This window comes from Vombatus ursinus, unplaced genomic scaffold, assembly GCF_900497805.2.
Source record: "Vombatus ursinus unplaced genomic scaffold, bare-nosed wombat genome assembly UNPS02014780.1, whole genome shotgun sequence".
NCBI classification, from domain to species: Eukaryota; Metazoa; Chordata; class Mammalia; order Diprotodontia; family Vombatidae; genus Vombatus; species Vombatus ursinus.
The window spans coordinates 2,652,463-2,672,414 of NW_020954558.1; the positions used below are offsets into that span (position 1 = coordinate 2,652,463).

Consider the following 19,952-nt stretch of genomic DNA (forward strand, 5'->3'; position numbering starts at 1 on the left):
GGCACAGGGTGAGTTGAAGATGAAGGGGTCATATCTGGAGAATAAAATTAACGGGTGAGAGCGGATTATACTAGGAGAAGGAGAAAGGGAGCGGTAGAACGGGGTAAATTATATCACAAAAAAGCCCTACAGGAAAATAGAAGGGGAAGGGGATAAGAGAAGCGGGGGGAAGAGATAGAAGGGAAGGCAGACTAGGGGAAGAGGTATTCAGAATGTATGCCATCTTGGGGTGGGGGGAGGGGTGAGATGGGGTGAAAATTTGGAACTCAAAATCTTGTGGAAGTAAATGTTGAAAACTAAAAATAAACAAATTTATTAATAAAAAAAATTGAATCTCAAAAAAAAAAATAAAAGAGTTGAAAAACCTGGATTTGATTTCTAGCACTGGTCATTTATTTACTGGCAGTCTGAACCTGGGCAACCTCTCTGAAGCTCAGTTTCCTTGTTTGTAAAATGCTAATAACATTTGCTCCACCTATTTAACCATGCTGGGTTAGTGTTAGGACAATGCTTTGTAAACCTGGAAATGTTATAGAAATGTGATCGATAATGAGGCCCTCACAATAGCGCTATGAAGAGAAAGCAACACTGTCAGTGTATCACCCCCATTTGGCACCTAGATAGGTGAAGAGTCTGCATACTTCCCCCCTTCCCTCCCTAACCACCCATGCCTGGAAAGTGACTTTGTGCCTCATAGGACATATCTCCTATGTTCTGGGCAGCAGAGACTTCTTCCTACAGGAGACTATCTTACAATGTTGATTCTAAGGAACTTGGCTGAAAACTAAGGGCCTGGGTGGGTGGCTCCCTCCCTCACTGTTCTCCCTCTCTTTGCCAGCAAAATTATACCACTGTTGATGCTGCTGCTGATTTCTAGGTTCTTCAACCTAGAATACTTAAAGAACAACATATGATCACTTCTGGGTTATCCTGGCTAATTTGTGGGGGGACAGGAGTAGGGTAGTGGTGGATTTGGCTTTTAAGGATGGCCTGGATAATCCAAGCACCATATTTTCTGGAAGCCAGGGTTATATCCACTTTTTAATTAAATACATTCTTTCTCTACAAAAGCCCCATGGGTGGCCTTTGGCTCTCTAGCCTGAGATGCTACTCTGCAGTGATGGAGATGAGGGGATGGCATGGAACATCAGCGCTCTCCACCTGGACTGATCTGCCCTGAATTCTCGGCTCCTTCACTCACTGGGGGTATGACTCAGAGGGAGGGGCCCTTGTGTTATCTAGCTCACAATGTGGCTGTGGGGGAAGCTGTCTCATCATTGTTATGGACACTGCCTCTTCTTTTTGTGTAACTCAAAGCCTATCTACAATTTCATTATGTTACAGAACCCCAAACTCTAGGGAATGGATAAAATGAGGCTTATAGGGGCTCATGGAGCTTTGCAATTCAATTTCAATTTGGGAGAACCTTAACAGAATGACCTCAAACTACTACTTATACTCTATATTGCAGCCATAATGGCCTACTCATAGATTATAGGATTGAGAGCTGAAAGGGACTAAATTATAGATTAGGGGGAAATCTAAGCCTCAGAGACTTCAAGTGACTTTCGCAAGGTCACAAAGCTTGGTAAAGAGCAAGAGCCTGGATTAATTCTAAGTCTTTTGACTCCAAATGCAGTGATTATTCTACTTTATTATGTTGCCTATCTGCACCCAAAACACAAGTAAACTTTTATTCTTCCATGTTTTTTTTTTTTTGGTGCCGTTTCCTATGCCTAGAAAGCATTCCTTCTTTGTTGGATGAATTCCAAACTATCTGTTAAAGTCAAAGTCAAATGTCCCCTTCCCATCCAGAAAGCCTTCTCAGGTCTTGGCTGACAATCTCCCGAGAACTCCTGCCCCCCGGCACATCACCCAGCACTTCCAAAACACTACTCGTGTACTATTGTATATTATTTTTATCTGTTTATGAGCTTGACTGCCAACCAGGAGTATGTAACTACACAACCACAGTATGGCTGGCTCACCCCTTTGCTAGACTAAGGAATCACACCTTATCTAAATTTTGTATTTTCCCTAGGCTAAGCAAAATATCATAAACAGCAGACCCTTAATAATAAGCATTTATTGAATAAAAGTAGACTAAAAAACACTGCCCTGGATATGGGGAACAGTAGGGAAGTCCTCAGAATGGCCCTCTCCATGATTCAGTCCAGATGAAAGGAGTAACAGAAAAGAAACAGGGTGGTGAGGTGGGGGATGGACCAAATAACCAGCAGGTAGGGTCTCTAATTTAACATCTGACCATGATCGCTAGCTTTAGCTTGGCTCTACTACGGAATTTTGAAATTACCCACCTCAATGCCAGAAAGTCCTGGGTTCAAGTTCTGCTTCTGACATATACTTGCTATGTATCCCTGGTAATTTTTCAGGGCTCCAGGGCAACTCTCTAAGAATCTAAGTTGCAGAGAAGGCCCTGATCTGTACGAGCAGGGGTTTTCTCATCCAGAATTCTCCATACCATGAAATCACAGGTCAGTCAATGAATCAACAACCATTTATTAAGCACCTACTGTATGTCAGCATTGTGCTAGTTACAGAGGATAGGAATAAAAAGTTGGGATAAAAAAGATAAGACATGTAAGAAATAATAGAAGACATGCTTGGCACAATACTTAGACAAAAAGTTACAAAAACCATGTTTCTTTGTCCGTATATCCTGTCCCAGTCCTGGCTCTCCTACTCTTAGTTTCTTTATCTTGTCTCCTAGCATTCTTCCCCTCCCAACCCATTTAGGGAAGGGGGGAGGGGAACTGGGGCCTGTGGAGTGCTAAGAGGAAGAGAAAAAGACTGTCAGTCACAAGAAAACAATGAATGGGTCTGAGGCTAAGGATGTTTCTACAAAAGGGCTGTTCTATAGCACAAGGGTGGTGGCAGGTGCCTACAACGTTCAGGGGAAATGAATGCATAGCATGTGTGCTTGTGATCTCCCTGGTGTGGGCCCTCAGACAGTACTAGTCCTATAGGCTGACTCCAACCTCAGGAAGGATCCTACCTGTGAATACTTGGACACAATAGTGTACATACAGTGGGATAGGGAATTCAAGTGGCTGCCCTTAGAAGGTCTGAGAAGGTGGTATGAATCCTACAGCTCTCCAAAACCTCCTGTACCTTGCTGAGTTGATATGGACCTATCCAGCTTGAACCTTTGTTCCTAAGCTTGACTTTCAACGCCATCCTTGTTAACTCATTTTTAGTGTGTCAAAGAAGTCTAGATACCTGCACAAGCTGCGTTGGCATTGGGTTTCATTTATTTGTAGCCTGATTTTCTGGTCTCTCTAGGAAAGTACTGCCCTCTTCCAACACTGGCCCTGGTGACAAGGGGCAGATGCAGATCACAAATTTTCAATGCCTTCATCCATTAGAAGACCTGTCCGTGTCTTCTCATAAAGCCCCCATAAAAGACTGACTTAATATCCCAGAGTCCTTCCTTTGGTTCTTTCCAGTATCTTGTGGGTAACTAAGGCAGCATCTGGACCATTTTTGTTCTTATGACATGAGCAGCCCACCTCTCATTCGCAAAAGAAAGGCAACCACTAATGAAAAGCTGCGTCCTCATGGGGACCCTCTTACCTTCCAGGGAGTGGACACCTTGCTCCTTGGCGGTCTTGTAGACGCTGCTGAATTCGTCTCCGAGGTTGGGATCAGCCCCTGCAGCTAGCAGGACTTGCACGACGCTGGGAGGGAACAGAAGTACATAAGGAGTGAGTGGGAAGGGGATCAGAAACACACAACACTCTAAGGAATGCCTGCAAATCTGCTCGGGTATAGTCTGTCCCACCTGGAACTCTACAGAGTAAACCACACTCAACACTGCTTCTGTCTGTCAGTTGTGAGCCAACAGCATCTCATTTCATTGAGGGGGCAACTAAGGGAAAAGTGACTTGTCCCATGGCATGATATCAGAATCAAGATCTGAACTCAGGTTTCCTTAATCCATTCCCAGCACTCTTTTCACTACATCATACTGCCTGTCAATCAATCAACAACCATTTATTAAGCACCTACACTGTGTCAGGCACTCTGCTATGTGCTGGAGATACAAAGAAGGGCAAAAAACAGTACCTGCCCTCAGGTACTGCCCTCTCCTCTCAAGGAGAGACATGTACAACTAGGCACATAAAAGAAGGTAACCTAAATCTTTTTTGAGTGTCAGTAGCCGAGGGTAACAGGAAAGGCCTCCTGCAGAAAGGTGGGATCTGAGTCAAATCTTGAAAGAAGCCAGGACAACTAGGAGGTGGGGGTGAAGAGGCAGAGCATCCCAGGCATGGGGGACAGCCAGTAAGTGCAAAGCCATGGTGATAGGAGATGTAGTCTCGTGTTCAAAGAACTACATGTGGATCAGTGAAGCTAGATCACCGAATACCACTGAGGGGAGTAGGGTACAAGATGGCTGGTAAGGTGGTAGTAAGATACCAGATCAGGAAGGGCTTTAAGTGCCAGAGGACTTAAATATTTGATCTTAGAGATAATAGGGAGCCCTTAGAGCTCACTGAGCAGAGGAACGACATAACAGGACCTAGGCTTTAGAAAAGCCACCTTGGCAACTGAATGGAGGAGGATGGATTGATGTGCAGAGAGACTTAAGGTTGCTGCTGTACTCAAATGAAAAGTGATAAAAACCTGAACTAGGGTGTGGCAGTATAAATGTAGAGATATCATGAAGGTAGAAACAACAAGACTTGGCCAAAGACTGGATGGGCTAAATTGGCTTCATGGGCTGAACTGATTGCCCAGTGACGTGGAACAACAGGAAGCCAGGTTCCTATTATACCAAGGACTTTCAATGGCTCCACAGGGGCATCCCAGTTTCCACTGGGAGTTTTGGAGGGAAAGGCCATTGTTGGGGTATCCTTGCTGAGATGGCAGGTGTGGTGACTAATCAGATTGAGTACATGTGGGAAAGGATAGTAAAGACTGTCACATATCAGCACCTGTATGGCTGCTTGCCCTGTACAGGCAACTTCCATACCAAGTCACTATGGGCAGAGCCAATGGAAAATACTGAAATTGTCTGAATCATCCCATGTCATTAATATTAAACCATATTGGGTGCATATGTGGGAGTGGGCTGGGTGGTAAAAGATAGCTCCTGCTTAGTGATGAGATGAAACAGTTCGGCATGCTTCACTATGCAAACTCCTCTTACAAATAACCCTGTGTGACTTGGGAAGAAGATGGATGGTACTTGGGGGCTCAGAGTGATCATAAAATTTTTTTAAACAATTGTCACAGCTGTTCCTGACCTTGTCAGTGTGGTGGACTGGAAGTCCAGGCACCAGGTGGGTGGCACAGTGTAATCAATCTTGACAATGCTTTTTTCTCTATTCCTGTGGCCAGGACTAGCAAAAGTAGTTGGGCTTTCTTTGGAGGTGGAGTTCTGTATTGTACCACCACTCTTTCTCAGTTATCTGAATTCTCCTTCTTAATGGTGCCTTCATTCCTGAGAACACTAATGGTCACCATTATATTGATGATGCAGAGTGCCACCTGGGCTGGCTGAATGCCTCTTATGTTACATTTACCTGCCTGTTAACAAGACTGAGCTGCTACTGAATACTATCTCCATTATCCAGAGTTGCCCATGATATGTTGGGTGATGCATGATGGTCCCTCTAATAAGATATGTAGGGAATGACAGGCTTCCATTGTTAGATGGAAACGAGATATTCAAAACTGTGCTTACGCAGGGCTTTGGGTATTAGTGCCCTTCATGAATAGGTTTGGGCTTTGCTGAAGGCTGAGACCTCTCCTACCCCCAAAGCTTTGCCTCCTCTGATAGATGAATGGGCCCCCACTTATTAGGATTTAGTTCTTCAAAAACAAAGTTTTGCTTGGTTTACTGATGGCTCTGCCCAGTGTGAGGAGCATGCACATTTGGACCCTGGTGGCTGTTAATGCAATAACAGGGAATTCCTTGAGGGATAGGGTCCTGGCACGACTTCCCAGTAAGATGAGCTGAAAGCTACATGGTTGGCATGTGAGAAGGGGCAGATAAGATCTTCATCTATACCAATTCTTGGGCAGTGGCCATAGGTCTGGTTGAGCAGTTTGGGACCTAGAAAGCACACATTGGACATTCAAAATTTTCTCCTTTCTGGATTCAAGATCAGTGGAAGAATTTTGCCATATGTGGTGCCTCCAAATATAACTTTTTGTGTGAGATGTAGAGCCCATTACAGATATCATACACCCTCTACCGAACTCAATTATCAGGATGCTGTTCTTTATGAGAACAGCAGAATCTGGGGACTTGGTCTATTATTGACCTAGACATGATGGTCATGATGCTATAGGGTGCTGGGCACAGAAGCATATGACCTCTTTTACTAAGGATGAGATGTACAACTCTGAAATACCAGTATGGCATGACCCTATATATTAGACTTGCCTCTGACTTGAAATTTGAATACGATGTCCTTCTGTTTCAGAGCAAGAGGTTTGCCATTACTACAGTTTATTCGGGACATGGCATTACAATGCCAGTCAAGTCTGCCACTGTGGCAGATATCAAAAGCTTTTCCAGAATTTATCTTTCTTCCTTATGGACTCCTGTGCATCATCGCCTCTGATGAGGGTACTCATTTTACTAAGGAGGCCCAAGATTGGGCTCACTACTATCACATTTTGTTGGATTTTCCTTCTCCATTATCATCCCCAGGAAGCTGGCACTGTTGAATGTTGAAATGGACATCTGAAACTGAAGCTTCATTATCATAGCCCTAATTATTAAGGCTGGCTATTCTCCCACCCCAAAAGCTACATCTGTTATTAGTTGGTGTTAACCCTAGGAATATGAGCAGCTAGGTGGTGCAGTGTATAGGGTGCCCAGCCTAGAGTCAGGAAGACTTATCTTCCTGAGTTCAAATCTGGCCTCAGCTGTGTGACCTTGGGCAAGTCATTTAACCTTGTTTGCCTTGATTTCCTAATCTGTAAAATTAGCTGGATGACATGGCAAACCACTTCAGTATCTTTCCCAAGAAAATCCCAATGGGGTCTTAAAGAGTCAGACATGACAGAAAAATGACTGAGAGACAACAACCGAATCATAGGAAGGGGTGGGACGCCTCTCTCTGGTCCAGCATTCCTTGGATTGAGCCTCCAGGAGGCTAAATCTGATTGGGACAGATTACTTTTAGACAATCCCAGTTAACCCCCATCCAGTCCTTCTTTATTCAGTCTTTGGGCAATTGCCTGGGCTTTGAGATTTTTGTCCTGAGATTCTTCTACATGGCCCAGGGGAATGATTCAGGTCCTCTCTAACTGGCAGGTTTCCTTTTCCCAGGAAGAGATGGTTCAGGTAACTCTTTTTTTAGTAAGGGCATAGATACGGGAATTTCTTTTGTTTTACTATGTATGTTTATTTCTAGGTTTTTTTTCTTTTTCCCAATGAAGGGTAGAAGGGAAAGAAAAGATATTTTTTGTTAACTGAAAATTTTTTAAAAATTCAAATTCTTAAAAAAAATAATGAAAAAAATCTTGCTAGGATTAAAAAAAAAGAAGGGCTTTAGGAGACGAAGAGATGGAATTGTTAGGAGCTGTTTTGTTTTCTAATGACATTGGGGGACTAAATTTTTCTTAAAAAGATAAATTTATTTATTTAAAAGCATTTATTATCTCCTCATTCCATTGCTCACCAAGAAGACTAAAGAAAAAGACAACCCTCATAACAAATATGTATAGTCTAGAACAAAACAAATCCATGTCTAGAAATAGTCTTAATCTGCATTTTTTGGTTGGTGTGTTTCTTCAAGTCTCTGGTCTCAGGGTTTATCACTATATCAGAGTTCTAAAAAGTCTTTATGAAACTATTCTTACATAATTATGGGTGATGTAAATTTACCTGGAAGAAATGGGATGATGATAAGGCCTTGTGGACCTTTGGGTATGCTAGCAGGTCAGATGGCAACGCCTAGACATCTGGAGGGTTTAGTGCCAAGGAGACAGTAAGGCCACATGGTCTTCCATCTTACCAGATGAATTATAGATGGTGACTGCCATTCAAGCAGCTTGAGTGGTCATGTTGTCCTGGCAAGGGTTGGGTAGATTAAAAGAGGTTTAACCTACCACTACTGGGAACAGGGGGAGAAGGCCTTTGAGGGTTCCAGGGGAGCAGGGACTGTTAGATTCCTCCTGAAAGGGGGTGGGTAGATACGGCTGTTAGCATCCATTCAAGATGAAGAGGAAAGGCATACTAGGAGGAGGTTTTTTTTTTTTTTTTGGAGGCAGGGGACATCGAGGCAGCTTCTTGTGGTGCCTGTTCCTGTTGGTCCTTTTAGATGGGTTCTGGTCTGGTGGTCTTGCTAGGGCAGAGGAGATGGGCTAGCTGGTAGACAGGCTATGTGGCAAAGGATAATCAATGAAGAAGATGTTGCTTCAATAACATTAACTCAATAACATTAAGTTCTAATTATGTTTTTGTTTAGCCTAGTATAAAAGGGAGTTAAATGACTTCACAAATACAAGATGGGGGAGTCATAATTAAGACAGCAGTTTGCGTGAAACAGATCTGGGGATCTAAATAGTAGACTAAAGCTTAATAAATGTTACCAGTTGTTCTATTGTAGCCAAGACAGCTAATGTGATTTAGGGGTGCATTAAGAGAGGTAGAGCTTCCAGGAATAAGGGTCTGGACAAGTCCCTCTGTACTGTGCTCAGACCATGAGCTTGATTTTTATGCTCAGTTCTGGATGCAGAGTTCAGAAGTGACACCGATAAGCTGGAGTATGTCCACAAGAGAGCAAGCAGGTCAGTGAGAGGCCTTAAGAACTGGGTGAAGGAACTTGGGATGTTCAACCTCAAGAAGACTTAGGAGGAAACTTCAGGAAAGGCTTTCTAACAATCAGAGCTATCTCAAGGTGAAATGGGCCTGATGTGGGAGGTATCTCGCCGGAGGTCTTTAAGAAGAGGCTGAATGGCCATCTATTAAGTATAGTATAATGAACCCTTTTTTAGGACTGTACTGGACTAGGAAGTTGCTGAGATCCCTTCCAGCTGAGGGCAGCTCGATGGCACTGTGGATAGGGCACTGTCCCTGGGGTCAGGAGGGTTCAAATCCAGCCTCAGAAACTTACTTGCTGAGTGACCTTGAGCAAGTCACTTAACCTCGGCTGCCTCCAAAATAAAAGGAAAAAAAAACCCAACTCTGTGACTGTGCAATCCCAGTATACAATATGAAAAGACTGACCTGACTTTGGAAAAATACTAGATATAATTTGCTAAGGTGATAATAAACAATCAGATACAGTCCACTGATCCCACCTCCAACTTCGTAATAAGTCTTACAGAGTTGGCTGACTCCCACAGAGGTTAGTGGCTTGCCTGTGGTCAAACAGTTCAGGTGGGAGGTAGAATGTGAATCCAGGTCCTTCAGACTCCCCATCCAGAAGTCTAACTACTGCACCACTTGGCTTTTCTAAACATCTGTTAGTAAATGATGTTCATCTGTAAGCTTTCAAATAAGCCAAAACCAATGTCCCATATCCTCTACTTAAGAAGGCATCAAAGTGTAGAGTATCCTTTAGAAATATTGGTACCTAACATAGTTAAAATAAGAAAAAGGTTTTGGTGCTTGAAGGGATAGATTTTCAGTAACCTGAAAAAGTGTGCTTGTTTTAATTCACACAAAACCTACAGAATCACAGAATGTCAAAGAGAGATGGGGGCTCTCTCCCCCTAATTTTACAGATGACAGAAATGAGGCCCTAAGACAGGTAAGTGACTTCCTAATGGTTAGAAGGCTTTTAAGTGACAGTGTCTGAATCCAGGTCCTCTAACTAGGAAGCCACTGTTTTTCCCACAATATCATGGTGCCCCTCCTCCCCCTGTATGACTAAAGCACTTTTTTAGGGGTGGGAGGCAGAGTGGGGCATTGGAAACTGCTAGATTTGGAGTTGGAGGCCCAAGGTTCATAACCTGGTTCTGCTATTTATTAGCTGAGTGATGTTTTATCTTTAGTTTCTGGACCACAACTCTTCCACACAATAATCCTTTGAATACTTGAAAAACTACTGTGCTGCTTTTAAGTCTTCATGTCTTCAGTCTAAACAGTACCAGTGACCTTCATACCACCCACCTCCCACCCTCACCCGATATGATCTAGTTAATTAAATATCCTTCCTGAAATACAGTGCCTAGGATTCAACACAAAATGCTGGATGTTATTTGGCCAGAGCAAATGACAATGATAATGTAACTCTCCCCTTCCTCCTTTAGATACTATTCATGACCCTCAAAGAAGAACAAGGCAATATTAGCCTTTTTTTGGGGGGGGGGGGGCTTGTCTGTGTACTGACTCTTATTTAAAGTCAGGCTACCAGGCACTACATTGAAAGATATCACAGATGCAACTGCTAGGTTACTAAAGGTTGCAGAGAAGCAGATTTAGGTTGGACGCAAGGAAAAACTTAGATATACCCAGTAACAGAATGGGCTACCTCCCGCAGAATGTCTTGTCTTCAATTCACCTTGCTGGGAGTACATTGCTAAGAGTTGGTGAAGAATCTCATTCAGGGATGGCTTGGATGATGGCTACCATACTCCTTTCTGGCTCCTAGATTCTGTGAGCTTACAATCCACTAAAACCTTGAGATCTTTTCCACATGAACTTTTGTTTAACCTCAACCCTCTCCCTTCTCATCCTGTGAAGGTGACTTCTTGAGCCCAAGGGTAGGACTTCACATTTATCTCTATCACATTTTATCTTATTCAAGCTGTTTTAGCCTTCTTTTTGGACTTGGCCCCTAATCACATAGTGTTAGCTAATCCTTCTACCTGTGTCCTATGCATGTCTGGTAACTTCTTACATACTGATTTCAGCCAAATCAATGATAAAAACATAGCACACAATGAACAGCACAGGCCCAAGGAAAAATCCATGAGATGGTCCATTAGAGACTTTCCTCTAAGTTGACACGGACCCATCAATGGGTCTGTTCCTTTAATGATATCAAGTCCACTTATATTGTCCAGTCTGCATCCCCACCTAGTCCACCAGGATAGCATCAGAGCCTTTGACAAATGTTTTCCCTGAAATCTAGGTTACTATTAGTCTATTTACTGAGCACAATGCTCAGCCCTGCCTTGGTTCCTAGTAGCTTCACAAAAAGGAAATCAGCTTTTCTGCATTCACAGCCACACAATCCTATCCTTTCCAGATCTGGCTGATTTAAAATCCAAGTGAAAAGGATGTGCTGGTCTAAACTCAAAGGGACAATAATTTGGTCAATATTTAGCTGTTCCATCCAATCACCCTTCAATTGTGCCTGAGAGTCTCATGTCAGGCTGTCCCTCTGGGCAGCCCATGGCACCGATCTCTTCTTCCAGACATTTCTGGGTTCAGAGGTATTGATCGTCTCTGTCCAATTTGCAGGCAGCAGGACATGTCCAAGCAACCGAGTACAGTCCCCTTGGCTCCGGAGGGCAGAGAATAGCCCAGCGTGATGGGGAAGGAAAAGTGATTTGGTTCATCATCGTGGGCGCTAACCCAATCACAAGAAATATGCAATTCACCTTCTAAAGCAGAAAGCTAGGAAAGAAGACCTATGAGCTAGACCCCAAGGGCTCTGTCCAGGCCAATGACTCATCCTGCAGCCTCAGAGAGCACTGTTTATATTCTCTGGGGTTCATGTCATATCCTCAAGCACTTAAAGCATGGCAAGGATGGCTGGGACTGCTGAAATTCTAGAAGCTGGGTAACTATGGGCATCCAATTATAATGATGGTGACTAAGTGCCTACCCAGACTAGTGAGCCTCCAACAAATCTTTCCTGATTCCTTACTGCATACTCAAAAAAGTCAATCCAAATGTTTAAGTGCATTAGAGAGATGCAAAACAAAGTGCCATTTAATATCAGAGGAGGGGGGAATCATTATCAACTAGGAGGACAAAGGAGTGCTTTGGGGAAGAGGTCATATTTGAGATGGGCTTCAAAGGATGGGAAGCAAGTCAATAGGCAAACGGGGGAGGAAGGGCATTTCACACATTAAAAAAATACATGAGGAAAGGGATGGAGTGTGCTACACAAATTATGGTGGGAGATGGTAGGAGAATAGATAGCTGGAATGTAGGGGAGGTAGAGGTGAGAAATATGTTTGGAAAGATGGGTGGTAACAGATTGTAGAGGGCTTTGACTGCCAGGTAAAGGAGTCTAAACTCTGCAACAGAAAATCACTGAAGATTTCTGAACAGGAGTCGGCCAGTGATTATTTAAATGGTAGTAGGAAGGAACGAATTGGAAGGGGGAGAGAGAAGAGAAAGAATGACCTGTTACACAGACTCTTAGAAAGGTACCAGGCCTTGGGTCATCTACCTGAAAATGGATAGCCTCTACAACATCCTCAACAAGTAGCCTTTCAGTGTCTGCCTTAAGTTCCTAAGTCAGAGGTCATCATTACTAAAATGCAATCAATCAGTATGCATTAATTAAGTGCTTATTATGTGCTATACGCTAGGTACTGTGCTAAGCTCTGGGGGAAGAAAATTAAAAACATGGTGCTGGCCATTATGATGCTCATGGTCTAATGGGGGGAAAACATGCAAACAACGATCTATGTTCTCTCTCTCTCTCTCTCTCTATGTATATATCTATATAGATATAAACACACACCTCCCCAGTATAAAGGAAAGGTATTCTAAGAAGGACTGCACTAGCAATTGAGGCCTCTGGCAGACAGTGGGTTTTGAGCAGATTCTTGAAGAAAGTCAAGGAAAACAAGGGGTAAACAAGAAGGGAGACTATTCTAGGCACAGGAAACTGAGAGTGAAGAGGCATGGAGCTGAGAAATGGCATACTGTGTCACTGGATTGTATAGCATATGTAGGAGAAAGGAAGGAAGGGGCCCATTCTGGAAGGACTTTAAATGCCAGAGAGGATTTTTGTCTTCCCCATCAGATTGTGAGGTCCTTGTGGGCAGGGACTGTCTTGCCTCTTTTTGAGTCCCTAGCAATTAATACAATGCCTGACACATAGTAGACATTTCACAAAAGTTTACTGATTAATTAAAAAGGAAAGTTCAGAAGAAGGGTGGACTTTGGGTCAGTGAAGACTTATAATTAATCCTGAAGATGAATAGTCCTTGCCTCTAATCCAACTGAAACCCGATTAACAAATTAAAAGGCAATGAGTTCAGTTTGGGACATTATGAGTTTGAGATAACTACCAGACATTTGTTTTGAAATATCCAGTAGGCAGTTGGAGGTGTGAGACTGGAGTACAGGAGAAAGAATAAGTCTGGATCTCTAGATCTGTGAGTCATCTGCATAGAGATAATAATTTAATTTTGCTAAATCCAAGGGGGAGCTGATGAGGTCACTGAATGAAAGAGTGTAGACAGAGAAAATAAAGAAGAGAACCCAGGGCATAGCCTTGAGGATCACCCAAAGTGTGGAGGGCAAGATATGGACGAACCAGCAAAGGAGACTAAGAACATACCTTTGCATGAGGAGGACCCAGAATAGTGACACAAAAACCTAGAGAGGAAAGGGTGGTCAATGGTATCAAAATGCTTCTGTAAATTGAGAAGGATGAAGCCTACTTGTCTTCCTCATCAGCCAGTGGAGATTCAAAGTTGTCATACCACTTTGAGGGAGATAATCTACTGAGGGTGCATGGGGCCTTAGAGTAGAAGTGATCAAGTTGACTGGACAGTGAAAATATATCAAACAAGCCTCAATCTTCTACCAACTAGCTCGGCCTACATGTTCCACCAGCCATTGCCTTGATCATGAGGCAAGGCAGGACCAGGGACTCATCATTTGCTTTCCTTTGGTTGAACATGTTTCTACCTGTTGTTCAGGATTGACACTTAAATCAATATTACCATTGTTCATGTGGACAGAGCATGACAATTCACTGCCTTACAAATCCTTTCAGAATCCTTAAGCTATTGAGTGGTAGGCTGCTTGGAAGGAAGCTTTCTTAGCTATGTACACTCCCCACTCCCTCATACCCATCCATGGCAGTCTCATCTCCCTCTATCCTACTATTGTGTACTTTGGAATGTCTGTTCTATTGTTAACAAACTGTCCTTCATATCAGACCTGTGGCCTCCCCTTGGAATTGCTTTGTATGTGTTTTCTATTTAGTTATTGATGTGCATATTGTTTTCCCAAAAGAATGAATGTGAACTCCTTCAGGGCAGGGGCTATTTCCCTATTTTCCCTTCAGTGACTAGTACATAGTAGGCACTTAATAAAGGGGCACTTATTCAAACTAATGTCTAGGTACCAAACAGCTTTCAAGCAAGGCTGAGAAGAAAGCATATGTGGCTAGGAGGGTGGTAAGAAAGGCTGCCATATGTTCAGGATAGGGTGTGGAGATTTCTGGGACTGTAGGCATTTCCTACGGGGCAGCCTTGGTAGGCCAGGGTTTAATTTGCCAAATGGGTTTATATCAGAGACAGGGACCACTCATCTGCAAGATTCAAGTCTTCACTCATCTGGACAGTGACTCAAAGGGCAGGGCTTGGCCACAGCTCACTAGGGAGTTAAGTCAGCTGCCGTAAGTGCTTCTGCTCTGAACACAAAATGAAGGGGGTGAGATGCAACCTATCGTTCAGAGAGAGGGGCAGGTCTAGATGCAGATTCTGGCCTGTGCCCTGTGTGTGACAGAGACAGCCTTGAAGGCAGCTCCAGCCAGTACAGTCTGAAGAGGAATTATCTCACTAGAAAGGAATTTTCAATACAATATGATGTTTTGGAGAACACTTTCCCCCCCAACAGGTTGAAAGAACACAGAACATTTGATGGGCACCATAAATTCCAAGGAGAACACAAAGACAGTATTCTCATTCTACTGTGCAACTTCAGAGGGAAGACATGTACATGAATAAATGAAAATAAATATAAAATAAGTTTTTTTTTTTTTTGAAGGGCGAAGGAGAAGGGCACAAGCAGTTGAGGTAATCAGAAAAAGTTTCATGTAGAAGAAGGTGGTTGAGAAGGATTTTGAAAAAACTGAAGGATTTTAAGAAGCAAAGGTGAGGAGGGAGAGCATTCCAGGTAGGGGGACAGCCAAGGCAAAGGCGAGGAGATGGGAAGGGCAGAGCAGAACACAGAGCTAATTCAGGTCTTGAGTCAGGTCTGCTAGAAACCCATGTTGTCTGCAGGTATGGCACCCTTCCATGATGTAAACTTGGTGAGAAGCCAGAACTGCCTTATACTGGATATCTGGTATGTGTGTACGGACTATGCTCCAAGACCCAAGACTCTCAAATCTGCTCGACCTTGGGGACTGAGAGGAAGAAAGAAATCTGGCATGGAACAAAGCCCCGTGGCTCTGGTTTGTGGGAAGTGTGGCAGGTCAGAACACTGCTCCTCTCTCACAGGGTGGTTCACAGAATTATAGTTTGTTGAGGAAGGATGACTCGCCCAAGGTCACCCAGCTAGTAATATTGTGAGGCTCAAATGAGATGAGGAATGTGCAAGCACTTGGAAAAAGTACGTAGTGCCAGACAAATGCAAAGCATTGAACTATTACCAATAATTATTTGATTTCTCACTGTCATGGCAAAAGACTGAAGAGGTTGGGCAAAGTCATGGGATCCCAGATGGAAGGGCTCTCTGTACCCTGCCCCCTTCAACCTACAGATGAAGAAACTGAAGCCTGCTCCATGAGGAGACCCCATCTTTCTGTCAGGAAGAGGGATCTCAGAAACACAGGCTCTCTCAGGGGAATCTCAGAAACCTTTATTTGAAAGTTCATGCCCCTGTTCCTCCCACTCCCAAGAGGCAAAAGGACTTGAGGGGAGAGGAATGTTAAATGACTCTGGGGATGGGGGGAGGTGGGGAATGACCTTTAAGGTCCCTTATTCTAAATCTTATGACTCCAAAGCAGGAGTAGGAAGCTATGGGAGATGCCAATAATTAGCTGAGTTACATGGGGCAAGTCCTTTTCCCTCTCTGGGTCTCTCCTTGGTCCCTTCTTTGAAATGAGGGGGCTGGGCTAGAAGATTGATAAGAGCCCTTCTACCTCTAATGTTCTTTGATTCTGTGACCTCCCAACCTCATCACACTATCCTAAATCATGGATCCACAGGGGATAATCAGTTCTGGAATTGGCCTTGGAGAATGACTTTGACCTGAGAAATGATACTCATGGCCTCAGATGTTTCTACACTGAAGCACAAAGCAGAAGTAATAAAGTGAAAGAGAGACCCTAAATTTAAGGACGTAAACATGATCCCACACATATACGACTTGGTGGCACTCGACTCATGACAAGACTACCACAAGGGAAAGGTCCCTTATGAACAGATAAGGTAGAAGGGAAGTACTAACACTGCACATATAACCAAGAAGAGAGTTATCTGTACAGAAATTCAAGAACCTGAGGGGGATGTAAGGCATGACTTAAGGAAAGAGAAACAGAGGCAGCACCTTGATGAGATGGATAATAAAAGCTGTCACAAGCCAGTTGGAGGAATCTGATGACATGTTTTTGATGGAAATCAAACCTGGCACAGATAAGTAATAATTGTGATGGAGGACTTCTACTCTTCGGATATCTATGGAAGATCTCTTTCTGCTAAAAACAGAACAGCTGATAAATTCTGGTCTTGCTAATCACTTCAACTTTTATAGCAGATAACATATTAGCAAGTATAATACCCTGGATTTAATTCCTAGCATCTCTAGACTGTTTTGGGGCAAATCAATTCTATTTGCTGGGTCTCAGTTTCTTCATCTGCAAAATGGGGGGGGGGGGAGTGAATAAGCATTTATATAGAACCTACCATGTGCAAGACACTGTGCTAAAGTGCCTTACAAATATTTCATTTGATCTTCCAACAACTCTGTGAGGTAGGTGCTGTTATTATTCCCATTTTACAGTGGAGGAAATGGAGGTCGAGTGTCACAAGCTAGCAAACATCTGAAACCAAATCTGAACTCAGGTCTTCCTGACTCAAGGCAAGGTACTTTATCCACTGCACCTATTGAAAAGCTATCTAAAGATACCTAAAGGTTCAAGATGACCTGTGAGGTCCCTCTAGTGCTAAATCTATGACAATATGAAACCAGAGAGAAGGAAGCAAGCCTGGGCCTGGTTCAGAATAATAAAGAACTAGCTGAAGTGTAAATGATGGGAATCACAGGAAAGAGTAATCACTAGAATATGTGAAAGATGAGGATTGGGACCCCGGCATTCATCTGTTCTGTGTATAAGATTTCAGGAGATCAAACTGGAAAGAACTAAGAATCGAGGGGATCCCTACACGTGGAGGAGCAGACAGAAGGTATGCTAGGTGTAGAGTTGGAAGATCTGGTTTCGAATCCCAGCTTTGCCACTTACTATCTGTGTGACTTCAGACAAATCATTTAGCTATTCTGTTTCTTCATCTGTAAAAAGAGGGGGGTTGGAACAAATGATTTCTCTGACTCAAGGGAGTGCAGTTTCTTAAGAATGATATTTTAAAGATTTAGGTACAAATGATCTGATGAGGAAGAAAAGGCAAGTGGTTTCAAAAGAGACCAACTCACCAACAAACTTGGGTTTAAAGACAGTGTTTATAAGAGACGGAAACAAATAAAAGAGGGGTGTGGTACTTTAAGGCTACCACCAGGAACGATAAAGCTCAGGACAAACTGAGGCCAGGTGAATCCTAAGGACAACAAAAAGGACATTATTTTTAAACCTATGTTGGGGAACAAAGAAGATCAAAAAAAGGTCAGGCCCACTGCTTGGGAAAGGAGAAGTTCATGATAATGAATCACGGAGAGAAAGCAGACCATTCCATTCTCATTTTATTTTCTCTAACTCAAGGTTATTAGACAGGAGAAAGGCAGAGCATGGATAAAGCCGTTGGGAATTTTACTAGTTGTCTGACCATGAATAAGTCACAACCTCTTGGAAACTCATGCAAATTTCTAATGATTACAAATGTATTAACTCTAATAAAATGAAATTTAATGGTAATGAAATAAAATGCACAAATACTGGGGTGGGGCTGTGTAGTGCAAAAGATAAAGTGCAGTACTTGGACCCCAAACAAGAAAAGGTGCCCTAGGTTAAAATTCCACTTCTGACATTATTAAAAAGCAAGAAAAACTTTAAGGAAGGAAAAGAAAAAGAAAAACTGGAAAAAAAAAGAAAAGAAAAAGTGAATTTCTCAAAGTGGCTTTAAACAGACTTCCAAACAACAAATCACTGGGCAGGGTTGTTGTTTTTTGTTTTTGGTATCAGTGATAAAGAACTGGAAAAGTAGATTTCCACTGAATGGAGAAGAGCTAAACAAATGAAGGTAATAGTTTATTACTAAACCACAAAAAACAAAGAATATAGAGGAGCATGGGAAGACATATGAACTGATGCATAGTGAAGAAGGAAGAACCAGGAAAACAATACAGACCTTTCTTCAACAATGTAAATGGAATGAATAACAAAAAACTGAGCAATTAGTACAGTGCCTGGCACATAGTAGGTGCTTAATAAATGCCTGCTGACTGACTACTGTGCAAACATAATGACCAAGCTCTGACCCGGAGAAGAGATGAATTAGTGAACCACCCTTCCCCTTCTTTGCAGAGAGTATAGATGAGTAGCAAATATTGCCTATGGCAACAGGATCAGGTAATATGTTGTTGGTCAGTTCTGATGAAATGTTTTTTTACTCTCTTTCTTATTCTTTGTTATGGGGAATGATAGGAGAGAGGGGAAAGACATTTGGAAATTAAAGATGATGTAAAAACAAAAGGGAGCAATGAAAAAGAAAAACTTTAAAAAAAAACGGGCTCTGTGAGTGTGGCTATAAAACAGTTAATAAGAAAAAAAATTAACCCAATTTGAGGGCTCTAAAGAAGTCCCAGGACCATGGCTGGAAAGTGGCTGCGGGGTGGTGAGGGTATCAGCAGACACCCAGTTGGAAAAGGTTTAAGGCAGGCAGAAGATGAAGTCTATGTGTAGGTTAGCAGCATGGAAATCTCCACTGCAGAGAGGGTTCTGGGAGAAAGGCCGAGGCCTGACAGAGGTTTTCTCTTCAGTCTTTAGGTTCCTCTGTACTTCATATGAAGCCCAGTAGAGAGCCAGAAGAGACTTGCAGGAAATTTTCTTGTCACAGGATCATAGATTTAAAGCTAGAAGGAACCTTAGGGAGATCAATCAGTATACTCTACTCATTTTTGTTGTTGTTGGTGTTTTTTGGAAAAGGACCAAAGACACCACAATGTAATGGGTGATGTCCTGACTGGCCCATGAATTGGATTCCAGTGAGGCAGAGTTGCACATAGTTGTCAGCCTCACTCTCTCTTCCTGAGTCATCAAAGTCCAGTGGCAAGACAAGAGTCAAGATGACTGGCGATGGCCTGGGACCTTGGCACTTCCGATGTCTGACCAAGTTCTAAGTGTTCCACAGTGTCTGCTTTAGCTACCTTCATGGCCAGTAGAACAAACTGTTCTCACCCGCTTGTTCTGCTGGGAGAAGTCTTCACATGCTTGGGGTGGATGGCCTGCTGGTTACCCACAACCTGATTTAGCCTGTCTGCCAAGATGGTTTACCAGAGTATGGCTGCTGTACATGCTACAGCTTCTTGGAGCCACCGGTGAGTAGTGGGTGGGTGAATCAGGTGGACACCAAAGGTAGAGGAGCAGCCTTGAAAAGGGTTCAGCAAACCCTCATGCTAGAGGTGCTGGTCCTCCTGAACACCCATATACCCCTCTACTCATTTACAGATAAGGAAATAAATAAGTTAAAGGGCCCCTTCCTTTGATTTGTCTCTTCCTCTTGGAAGGGCCCCCAGGCCAGTCATGCTTAGTGCTTCATTCCCCTCTGGGTCCCTGCTCCTGTTTCTCCCTACTTCCTCACTTGTGGGTAACTCTTTCCTCTCCCCTTTTCAGCGTTCTTTCATGTTTTCTTCCCCATTAAAATGTGAACTCCTTGAAGGGAGTTCCTTTTTTTTTTTTTTTTTTTTTTTTTTTTTTTTTTTTTTTTTTTTT

General features: G+C 43.0%; 1 protein-coding gene across 2 annotated transcripts in view; it reads right to left on the bottom strand.

The window, feature by feature from the left end:
* The window catches only part of CLPB (ClpB homolog, mitochondrial AAA ATPase chaperonin), a 193,253-nt gene that overhangs the window by 128,788 nt on the left and 44,513 nt on the right, over positions 1-19,952 (bottom strand). For both annotated transcript variants that reach the window (XM_027866236.1, XM_027866235.1), the window contains exon 4: positions 3,595-3,698. In XM_027866236.1, the coding sequence (XP_027722037.1) occupies positions 3,595-3,698 (104 nt within the window). The remainder of the gene's footprint in view (positions 1-3,594; positions 3,699-19,952) is intronic.